Source organism: Trichomycterus rosablanca, chromosome 6 (genome assembly GCF_030014385.1).
Source record: "Trichomycterus rosablanca isolate fTriRos1 chromosome 6, fTriRos1.hap1, whole genome shotgun sequence".
Taxonomy (NCBI): domain Eukaryota; kingdom Metazoa; phylum Chordata; class Actinopteri; order Siluriformes; family Trichomycteridae; genus Trichomycterus; species Trichomycterus rosablanca.
Window position 1 is genome coordinate 17007002 of NC_085993.1, and position 12025 is coordinate 17019026.

The 12025-nt window shown below is 39.9% G+C and overlaps 1 protein-coding gene across 4 annotated transcripts in view; it reads right to left on the reverse strand.

Moving 5' to 3' along the window:
- nav1b (neuron navigator 1b) overlaps positions 1-12025 on the reverse strand; it is a 142499-nt gene that overhangs the window by 3254 nt on the left and 127220 nt on the right. For all 4 annotated transcript variants that reach the window (XM_062997501.1, XM_062997504.1, XM_062997503.1 and 1 more), the window contains 9 exons: positions 11283-11374; positions 11089-11184; positions 9747-9915; positions 6345-6580; positions 3629-3783; positions 3465-3536; positions 1769-1965; positions 1228-1346; positions 741-938 (listed from right to left, as the gene is read on the reverse strand). In XM_062997501.1, the coding sequence (XP_062853571.1) occupies positions 741-938; positions 1228-1346; positions 1769-1965; positions 3465-3536; positions 3629-3783; positions 6345-6580; positions 9747-9915; positions 11089-11184; positions 11283-11374 (1334 nt within the window). The remainder of the gene's footprint in view (positions 1-740; positions 939-1227; positions 1347-1768; positions 1966-3464; positions 3537-3628; positions 3784-6344; positions 6581-9746; positions 9916-11088; positions 11185-11282; positions 11375-12025) is intronic.

Consider the following 12025-nt stretch of genomic DNA (forward strand, 5'->3'; position numbering starts at 1 on the left):
TCTAATGAATAGCTTTTCAATTCTGTATAGTTTTTAAAGTTTTTAACCCTGGTTTAAAGTCTAGTTTGTTTCTTATTTTCTTTCTTGCCTGTTATCCTCCAAGCCTACTGCAATGTAAAGTTTGTTTGATTGAGGAAAATAACTGTGAAGTAACTCAATTTAAGCAGCAGTCAATTTATGTTGGTTTTTGATTGACATCTCACCATTTGGCTAAATTTATTGTCAGCACAAGGGAACAATTTGGGTTCTGTGAAAAATGAGAACCCATTATTCTACAAAGTAGTGAATTAGGAGTCTGAATACTTGTGTAAAGAAGAGATTTAAGTTTTCGGCCTGGGTTTGATTCCCCAGCCAGGTAGCCAGGGTCCTGTCTTTGGTGAGTTTGCATGTTCTCCCTGTGTTTGTGTGGGTTTCCTCTGGGTGCTCCGATTTCCTCTCACAAGTTTAAAGACATGCTGTCAGGCCAATTGGATCTACAAGAAATTGCTCTAAGTGTGTGTGTGTGTGTGTGTCTGCCCTGTGATGGACTGGCAACCTGTCTCCTATGTTTCACCCAATGAATCAGTCCGACAGCGACCCTGACCAGGATTAAGCAGTGGTAAAACAGACAATGAATGAATATTTTTAACAGTGTAATATTTGAAGATGTGCTACTGCACTACAAAAGTCACTTGGTGTCTTAAATATAGACATTCTTCAAACAAGAAATTCTGTTGTTTAAGAAAAACAACTGAACTAACCAGGGGGTCAGAGTCCATGGAGCTGGGTGGGGTCTCTTTGTGAGGCCGCTCGTCTCCAATTTGGCTGGGACTTGCTGGTCCTATGCTGGGGGGAGGCAGGTGGAACAGCTTGGCCTGATCCTGCTGGGCTGAGGGCCAAGGGAGAGAATCCCGCACCCATTCCACAGGGTCCTCCCACACTGCCTTCTGACCATGTGTCTGTGCCAAGAGAAAGATGCTGATTCAATCTCAAATCTAACGTTTTAACAGAGATTGGTCCTTCAATTACCTAATCATTAAATTCCAATGAATGCAATATGAGTCCCTGTGTACTTATGATTTAATTCTGAATTTAAAAGCTTTAAAGAACAGTAATACATTTTTATATTAAACACCTTACTATTTAATGAAAACAATATTATTATACCTCATTACGTTAAATATATAATTAGATAAATAAAACATAACTGCACCACCAGAAGTAAGACATTTTACGTATCTAACACACCTTGATACCATCTTTTGCTCCCTCCTGCAGGTAAGGGATAATGGAGTGGTTCCACAGGTCAATAAACCAGCAGCGGAATTCCTCCACTGTTACCGGACAGGACAAGAAAAAACACGGACCTACAGAACAACAAAAACATGAACAAAACTACTTAGAAAATACAATAAGGATGTTAAAGTTGCTAAACCATCTAAATATAATGATGCAGGTAAAGCTAGAGACAGGTTACTATCTAGTTTTTCAAATTATAAAAGTTCTTAAACTTCATTATTTTCTTAATGATAGGATATACAGAGAGTCATGTTAGGCCCATTGTGTTCCTCCACTATTAATGCCAGTGTCTCTACCAGGCTGGTAGCACTGCTGAGACTTCAACACAAGATTTAACAGTGATGGGCTAGTGAATTAAACTGCTGTGCCCTGTGAAAGAAACATTTACCTATGTATTTGTGGCTGGACTCCTGAGATCAATAAACAAGAGTGATGTTCACATACCTTTAGCTAAAAAGTGGAAAATATTGTATATAATTAACAATCTTACCAATGAGAAAATCAGAGGTGCAGTGCTTCTCCAGGAATGTGTGGAGATGGTACCAGAGCTTGGGCACCCAATCTAAGACCCGCAGGAGATCGTCATTAGTCAGGCTTTTGTGGTCCTCTGCTTCCATGAGCTTTCTGTGCAGGTAGCGCACTAGAAAACCATTGGCTGGCTCCACGTTATTAGAGAACATTACCATTCTTTAAAAAAACAGACAAAAAGGTTAGGCTAAAATGTTAGCATGCTTAAGTATGAATAAACACTAACTAGCTTTAATGATATGCATGCCAGCAGTTTATATCTACAACTGTTCTTTTCTATGACTGAATGATCCAAAAACAAACAAACCGACCAAACAAACAGATTTAAGTTCTGCCTTAAGTTTACTGTGGGTTTTTTAGAGATCTAAATATACACAGCCCAGCATAACATTATGACCATTGACAGGTGAAGTAAATAACACTAATTATCTCTTCATATTATACAGTACAGGCCAAAAGTTTGGACACACCTTCTCATTCCTGTGGTTTTTCTTATTTTTTTTTTAATTTTCTACATTGTAGATTAATACTAAAGACATCCAAACTATGAAGGAACACATATGGAATTATGTAGTAAACAAAAAAGTGTTAAACAAACCAGAATATGTTTTATATTTTAGATTCTTCAAAGTAGCCATATTTTGCTTTAATGACAGATTTGCACACTCTTTGCAATTTTCTCAACCAGCTTTATTAGGTATCCACCTGGAATGGTTTTCAATGAATGTTTGTGCCTTGTCTAGAGTGAATTTTTGGAATTTGTTGCTTTTTTAATGTGTTTGAGACCATCAGTTGGGTTGTGCAGAGGTAGAGTTGGTAAAATATAAAACATATTCTGGTTTGTTTAACACTTTTTGGTTCACTACATAATTCTTCATAGTTTGGATGTCTTCAGTATTAATCTACAATGTAGAAAATAAAAATAATCAAGAAAAAACATTGAAGAGAAGGTGTGTCCAAACTTTTGGCTGGTGTGTCCAAACTTTTGGCCTGTACTGTATATTAGGCAGCAAGTGAACATTTTATCCTCAAACTTGATGAGTTAGAAGCAGGAAAAATGAGCAAGCGTAAGGATTTAAGTGAGTTTGACAAGGGCCAAATTGTGATGGCTAGACGACTGGGTCAGAGCATCTCCAAAACTGCAGCTCTTGTGGGGTGTTCCCGGTCTGCAGTAGTCAGTATCTATCAAAAGTGGTCCAAGGAAGGAACAGTGGTAAACAGGCGACAGGGTCATAGTTCATTGATGCACGTGGGAGTGAAGGCTGGCCCGTGTGGTCCGATCCAACAGAAAAGGTACTGTAGCTCAAATTGCTTAAGACGTTAATGCTGGTTCTGATAGAATGGTGTCAGACTCAATGCCTCGACAGGTCAGGGCTGTTTTGGCAGCAAAAGAGGGACCAACACAATATTAGGAAGGTGGTCATAATGTTATGCCTTATTGGTGTACATACAACAAATGTATGTAAATGTTTTTAGTTGTTTGTTTTCTCTATTTATTCATTTAGTCACAGACAAAGAAAAGTAGCAGACATAACTGGAATCCCAAGAAGCAGTATTATAAACTGTACTATAAACAAGCTATCTGAATAGTGTTAAATGTTAACCATTAAAATAACATTATATAATTTGATTTATGGTGACACATTGCTAACACCAACCTGAAGCTAAGGTGCAGGCTGTGGTTGGGGGTCATCTTCACTGGCTGATTGGTGGTCCCTATAATGTATGGACTTAAAAAAAAAAATCATAAATGTTAATCCATTCCCGCTGACCAAATCAGATTCAACATGCAGTTTTCACTATTACATATATGGACACTCACCATTTGTGATATTTACATGTTAAAGCACCATTAACTAATTCACTGATGGATGCAGCATCATGTACATCATCTAGGATGACGACCAGTGGGATTTCAGATGTGCTGGTTTCCCGGTCGATCTGGTTTGCGAGGTTGGACATGTAAAGTTGCAGATCCTGTAGAGATGAAAGTAAAATTAAAGTACAATGGAATACAAGCTGTCATTAATTGTACTGATCTATTTATTCCATCATCATAACTACAACCCCTGGCAAAAATTATGGAATCACCACTCTTGGAAGATGTTCTGTCAATTGTTTAATTTTGTAGAAAAAAAAGAAATCACAGACATGCCACAAAACTATCATTTTTCAAACTGTCAACCTTCTGGCATTAAGAAACAATAAAAAAAAGAAATAAATATAATAGTTGTGGTCAGTCACAATTGCTTTTTTTAGATCAAGTAGAGGAAAAAAATATGGAATCACTCAAATCTGAGGAAAAAATTATGGAATCACTCTGTAATTTGCAGTTTAAAAACAAAACATCTGCAGCAGATTAGATTTGCTAATTATTCTTCAGTTTAAAAAGAGTGCTTACACCTCGGAGAGCTGTTGCACAAAGCAGATTGTCATGAATCATGGTTCCAACACAAGATATGTCAGTTGAAACAAATGAGAGGATTATAAAACTCCTTCAAGAAGATAAATCATTGTGGAATGTCGCAAAAGATGTTGGTTGTTCCCAGTAAGCTGTGTTTAAAATCTGGACCAAGTACAAACAAAATGGGAAGGTTGTAAAAGGGAAGCATACTGGTAGACCAAGTAAGACATCAAAGCATCAAGATAGAAAACTTAAAGCAATATGTCTTGAAAACAGAAAATGCACAACAAAACAAATGAGAAACAAGTGGCCGGAAAGTGGAGTCAATGTCTGTGACTGAACTGTAAGAAATCACCTAAAAGAAATGGGATTTACATACAGAAAAGCCAAACAAAAGCCATCATTAACACCTAAAAAGAAAAGAACAAGGTTAAAGTAGGCTAAAGAAAAGCAATCGTGGACTGTGGGTGACTGGATAAAAGTGATCTTCAGTGATGAATCGCGAATCTGCATTGGGCAAGGTGATGATGCTGGAACTTTTGTTTGGTGTCTGTCCAATGAAATTTATGAAGATAACTGCCTAAAGAAAACATGTTAATTTCCACAGTTGTTGATGATATGGGCCTGCATGTCGGGTAAAGGCACAGGGGAGATGGTCTTCAATAAATGCCAACGTCCACATTGAAATTTTGGATGCTTTTCTTATTCCATCAGTTGAAAGGATGTTTGGTGATGATGACTTCATTTTTCAAGATGATAATGCATCTTGCCATAGGGCAAAGGACGTGAAAACTTTCCTTCAAGAAAACATATAATGTCAATGGCATAGCCTGCAAATAGTCCGGATCTCAATCCATCTGAAAATCTCTGGTGGAAATTGAAGAAAATGGTCAATGACAAGGTTCCAACCTGCAAAGCTGATCTGGCAACAGCAATAAGAGACAGTTGAAGGCAGATTGATGAAGAATACTGTTTGTCATTAGTTAACTCCATGCCTCATAGAGTTTAAACCATTATAAAAGCCAGAGGTGGTGCAACAAAGTAATAATGGTGCAGTGTTTTCTAATGATTCCATAATTTTTTCCTCAGATTTGAGTGATTCCATATTTTTTTCCTCTACTTGATCTAAAAAAAAGCAATTGTGACTGACCACAACTATTATATTTGTTTCTTTTTTTATTGTTCCTTAATGCCAGAGGGTTGACAGTTTGAGAAATGATAGTTTTGTGGCATGTCTGTGATTTCTTTTTTTTCTACAAAATTAAACAATTGACAGAACATCTTCCAAGAGTGGTGATTCCATAATTTTTGCCAGGGGTTGTATTTGATGCAATTGTTTAAATGGGTGATTAAGTTATAGAAACTTCTAAATAAACAGTCTGTCACTGTTTTATTTATAAAGCTTTGAGAAAAGAGGAGTGATTTAAATTATTCAAACAATTTTAAAACTTTTGTCTATAAAATTTAGTTTTCCTGAACATTATGCTGCAGAAACTGACCTGTATTGGGTAGCTTATAGAGAAGACCCAAGTAAAGAGTAGCAACATTAACATCCCTTGTACTAACAAGAGACTATAAGTCGTCTGTGGGAACTTGTGTTCTTCTAGTCCAAAGAGCATTTGTGAGGTCTGGAAGGTGTTTTTACAAAAAGCCCTGTCTTACAATTGACATTTTAAATAAGCACAATAATGTTTAAAGGAGTTGATGTCAGGGCTCTGTGTAGGCCACTAGATTACCTCCAAACCATGTCCTAATAATGGACAAGTTTGTGCCAATGGGATGTTGGAACTGAAAATGGACTTCCAAAAGCATTGTTGTTGCCATAAAGCACTGGGGTAGGGCAGCAGTAAATAACACTGAGAGGTTTTGAGATGGCTGAGGCCTTAAGATGGATTGGCGACCTGTCCAGGGTAAGTTACTGCACTGTGCCCAGAATTTCTGTGGACCCAGCGTTACTCTGACTAGGATAGAGTTCCTAAACCCAATAAAGAAGTCATGGCTGTGGTCATACACTATATACATTTAAAAAAAGAGATCTAAGATTAATGTTAAACATTGTTAAACATGCTGCTCTCGTGACACTCACATATTGTGAAATACAGACCTTAATGTAGTCCTTTATTTTTCAGCTTACCTTGCAAGTTTGCCGGTGCATGTTGAAGGAGACTGCGACGGAAGAGGTGATCTCTCGGGCACTGCGCTCTACCAGATATTCGGTGAGGCGATAGGAGAGGTAGGTTTTTCCTGTGCCGCTGGGCCCCGACAGGATCAAGCGGCGATGCTTCAGCAGCAGACTAATGTAGTGCTGGATCATCGGCTTTGGGATAAGCGTCTCAAATACCACATTGTCTACGCACTTCTCTTTCAGACCTGCGCAGGTACAGGACATTTTAATCACATAAATAACATTATTCAGGTCTGTAACTGTTTACAAGCCGAAACAAGATATAATTATGTTGTAACTGGTGTGTTCACCAGTTTTACTTGGTTTGACAGTTGTATTTGAACAACAGAACTGAACTGTTTGACTATGAAGCACTGACCATGCTCAGAACAGGTGATGACTGTATGTGTACAGGGTGAGTGATCTGCTTTTGTTTATCTGACTGGTGCTTGGTGATATACAGGGGTTGGACAAAATAACTGAAACACCTGGTTTTAGACCACAATAATTTATTAGTATGGTGTAGGGCCTCCTTTGCGGCCAATACAGCGTCAATTCGTCTTGGAAATGACATATACAAGTCCTGCACAGTGGTCAGAGGGATTTTAAGCCATTCTTCTTGCAGGATAGTGGCCAGGTCACTACGTGATGCTGGTGGAGGAAAACGTTTCCTGACTCGCTTCTCCAAAACACCCCAAAGTGGCTCAATAATATTTAGATCTGGTGACTGTGCAGGCCATGGGAGATGTTCAACTTCACTTTCATGTTCATCAAACCAATCTTTCACCAGTCTTGCTGTGTGTATTGGTGCATTGTCATCCTGATACACGGCACCGCCATTGGATGCACATGGTCCTCCAGAATGGTTCGGTAGTCCTTGGCAGTGACGCGCCCATCTAGCACAAGTATTGGGCCAAGGGAATGCCATGATATGGCAGCCCAAACCATCACTGATCCACCCCCATGCTTCACTCTGGGCATGCAACAGTCTGGGTGGTACACTTCTTTGGGGCTTCTCCACACCGTAACTCTCCCGGATGTGGGGAAAACAGTAAAGGTGGACTCATCAGAGAACAATACATGTTTCACATTGTCCACAGCCCAAGATTTGCGCTCCTTGCACCATTGAAACCGACGTTTGGCATTGGCACGAGTGACCGAAGGTTTGGCTATAGCAGCCCGGCCGTGTATATTGACCCTGTGGAGCTCCCGACGGACAGTTCTGGTGGAAACAGGAGAGTTGAGGTGCACATTTAATTCTGCCGTGATTTGGGCAGCCGTGGTTTTATGTTTTTTGGATACAATCCGGGTTAGCACCCGAACATCCCTTTCAGACAGCTTCCTCTTGCGTCCACAGTTAATCCTGTTGGATGTGGTTTGTCCTTCTTGGTGGTATGCTGACATTACCCTGGATACCGTGGCTCTTGATACATCACAAAGACTTGCTGTCTTGGTCACAGATGCGCCAGCAAGACGTGCACCAACAATTTGTCCTCTTTTGAACTCTGGTATGTCACCCATAATGTTGTGTGCATTGCAATATTTTGAGCAAAACTGTGCTCTTACCCTGCTAATTGAACCTTCACACTCTGCTCTTACTGGTGCAATGTGCAATTAATGAAGATTGGCCACCAGACTGGTCCAATTTAGCCATGAAACCTCCCACACTAAAATGACAGGTGTTTCAGTTATTTTGTCCAACCCCTGTACATGGTCTCTCTAAACTGAGCTGCGTGCAGACAGTCAGATCTGAAAATAACCTGTGAATTAAGCCGGAGGTAATCTGGCTGAATTACCTCATGACCATAAATCATATTCTTAATGAAACGGAGGAATGAGTTACGGCTGGAACCGTAACAAAACAGGATCTCATTTGTCTGTGTAAAAGCAGCTCAGGAATGGTCCAAAAATGTATTCCCACAAATTGATTTCTTTGGGCAGAGATGAGCTTTATTGCACAAAAGCCTTCCACAGAGAGCTTTCGCATTACAGTCGATTTGAGCAGTCATACGTGTTTTATTACAAAGTCAAATGAAGGGCTTAATCAGATTTATTCCTATAACACATATTACAATGAACATTGCCTCAAAACAGCTGTACAGATATCCTGGTCCAAAAACCCAGTTAGAAAGCCCAGGGTAACAGTATAGAGGAAAACATCCTATGTATTATCAGCAAGAAATCTTAAGAGGAACCATGCTTCTTGTGTGGCCTAAAGGACACTGAAGACGAAATGGTGAAATTAATTCAGATTGGTTGGCTGGACAGCATTTCAATATCTCAATACTTATAATACATGGGGCGCTTGAGTGGTGCAGCAGTAAAGTACTCTAGCACACTACTGCTGAGATCCAGGGATCCAGCCTAGCAATTGCGAGTTGTCAATTAGCTGGGGTGATTAAAACAGCCTAGTGATTGGGAGGTGCACTTGTCAGGCTGGTGTAAAAACTGTGCCAAGTCTGGAATACGGAAGAGATCCGCTGTGGCAACCCTGAAAACAGGACCAGCCAAGAGGGCAAAAACGTACATTTCATAAACAATAAGGACTAAATGAGCCAAGTTGTTGTGTGAATGTACGGAGCCCCGCTGATGGCATCCTGTACAAATAAAAATAATGCATGGCCATGCCATATCAAAGCATGGAAATGAGATCCTAATGCATGTCCACGGCTTAGTAAGGTGTGGTAATGAGATATGCAAAGATGATATAGCCTGGTTTGGGTTAACAGTTGGAAAATTAAACAGTCATATATATGAATCTCCTGAGAGCATATATCAAATTCTGTATGCTTTGTATTAGCTGTGGCCAAAATAATAGGATCATGTTGCCACACTTCACCTTACTAAGTTATGTCTATGACTTAATTATTTTGTCACCACAACGTACACTAAGTTGTGGCCATGTGTCATGTTTATTTAAATGGGATGTCAACAGCTGGGCTCTGTATGAATGTGATCTAGACTGTTGCTCCACTGACTATGATCTAATCTCTAACTTTTCCATGCCAACCAATTAATTCTTTTAAAGAAAAAAATCACACTGAATTAATAACATACAAACATTTCTATTATATAGTGTGAAATAGATGCTGCATACTTTGTACTTAATTGGATGTCAAAATAGTAACTACTACTTTCAGGGTGAACTAATTTGACATACTATTTGGCACCATGAACCCTGTTTGGAACACATGCCGACATTTAGTTGACAGGAAGTTCAGGAATAGATTGGCTCTGAGCTGCCATCTAGTGGATTGTTACAGCTATTAGCCCAGATAGACTGAAAATAGCCCTGCCTGTACAGTGTAGCAGCTGTGAGAAGTATAAATCCATCCTTAACCCCTATTCTATCCTTTATGCATCACCAGTTACCTTTAAGTGCCACAGTGATGCAGGTGGAACTCTTGCTGAAACAGCGTACTGGTGGAGTCTCAGGTGGCTGTGCCCCCAGCACCCTCTTCAGATGGCTAAGGCTGTAGCTGTAGATTGAGTCCTGAGACAGGCCCAGACTGGAACTTGGGTCAATCACTGATAAATAATCCTGGATAGACATGAGAACAGAGTTATAAACTTGAAAGAAATAAGAACGACTACATTTTCTGGACTATTAAAACAGTGTAAGAAAAAAGGATAAGGATTCCTCTGAATTTTTGCATGAATTAACTAACACAAACAAGACTGATCTGTTTATGTAAACCAAGTCTGATCCAAACCATTTTAAAGTTGTAAGCAGCAGAACTGTAGTAATACATGAACAGAAAGAATACAAAGTGCACTACTAAAGAGAACTAAGAACTGTTGCTACTTTCTGCGTAGATCATACCAAAAGCACAACATGCACAGTCAAAAGAGGTGAAACTCAAGGGTAATAAAGTATTTGCAGATATCTCTTTCCCTTGTCTTGGCCAAACAGGAGGTGTCGCTGTCCCAGCAGCAAGGGAGTAACTCCACATACTGCATTAACTTCCTCAGTCAGGGCAAACTGTGCCAGTGGCACTAATAATACTCTAACCCCGGTCTCTGCAGTAATGGGCTTGCACATTAGACCGCTGTGCCAGCCCTGGCCAAGAAAAACACCACTGATGTTTAATGTGGTTCTACCAATTATTAAATACAAGGCTTAACATAAAATTTTTTTTCCAGTATGGACTGTAAATAATTAATGGGATGTGTTTCTTTATAATTCAGTGGGCGGCACGGTGGCTTAGTGGGTAGCACTGTCGCCTCACAACAAGAAGGTCATGGGTTCGATCCCCAGGTGGGGCGGTCCGGGTCCTTTCTGTGCGGAGTTTGCATGTTCTCCCCGGTTTCCTCCCACAGTCCAAAAACATGCCACCAGGCTAATTGAAAACACTGAATTGTCCTATAGATACCTAGCCGCTAGATGCACAAACCAGTGCATTGTAGTGCCGGTCCCAAGCCCAGATAAAATAGGGAGGGTGGTGTCAGGAAGGGCATCCGGCGTAAAAATTGTGCCAAATCAATGCGCGGACCATGATCCGCCGAGAGCCGACCCCACAACCGAACGGGACAAAGGCCAAGGAAAAGAAGTTTCTTTATAATTCAGTAATTGACTTTCTCCCTGTAACTGTGTTTTTGCAGCAGCCCAACATTGCTGTCAGCATATATTTGGAACACAAAATTATAGATGTACAGTCTGAATAATCTGGAAACCTGGCTGCAAATGTGAAATAATGAATACCCTGAAACTCACTCTAAAAGTCTGGCAGATGGCAGAGTCGAGGGTGCACCAGTCAGTCTTTCCACAGAGTTTGACCATGCCGACGAAGAACTCCAGCTGTTTCACCTCCTTTGAAAAAGAGTTAATGGTTAAATTATGAAGCTTAATGTTATGGGTGTTATGCCTGAAAATGAATAAATAAGCACTTCTGGCCTAGTGATACATACATCTTTAAACACTTGCTGGTTGGGAATGCGCACTACCACTCTGATTATACTCTTATCCTTCTGGAGGGTAGACGTTGGACTTTGAAAAACATCTGTAAAAGATGGGAACACTAGAAATTATACAGCAAATGATAAATACTTCATTTATATAATTTTATTAAAAAGTCAATGTAAAGTGTTTTTTTAAAGCAAAAATTGCATGTAGCCTATACACATTTAAAAGTTAGAAAATGTGTATGGTACAATTACATTCTTTTTTTACATATCTCAGTTTGTTAAAAAGCTGAACTTAGGGCACAAGGTCAAATACAGTACCACCAGAGCACAGAGGGTTAACCCCCTAAACTCCTTTAAAAAGATGTGTATGACTAGAGTATTGGCTTTTATTAGCAAAATGTTTTTTTTTTTCTTAAGGTTGCTCCTGGCTACCCTCCTGTTTTTATCAGAGCTTGGGACCAGCACTGAGAGTGCACTGACAAGTGCTCCTAACAATGGCTACGCTGTTCGGTCATGCCCAGACATAGCCATTCATGTCTGGGTGGACACCTGACGACAAGGCAGCATGGAGCAAGGCCATCAACCCTCAATTCCATTCGTTGTATATGCTCATAATTGTCACTTTGGATAAAAAGCCTTTGATAAATGCTGTAAATGTAAACCAGTTTTATTGGGGGTCAGGCTAAGTGGGTAGCACTGTTGCCTCACAGCAAGAAGGTCCTGGGTTCGATCCCCAGGTGGGGCGG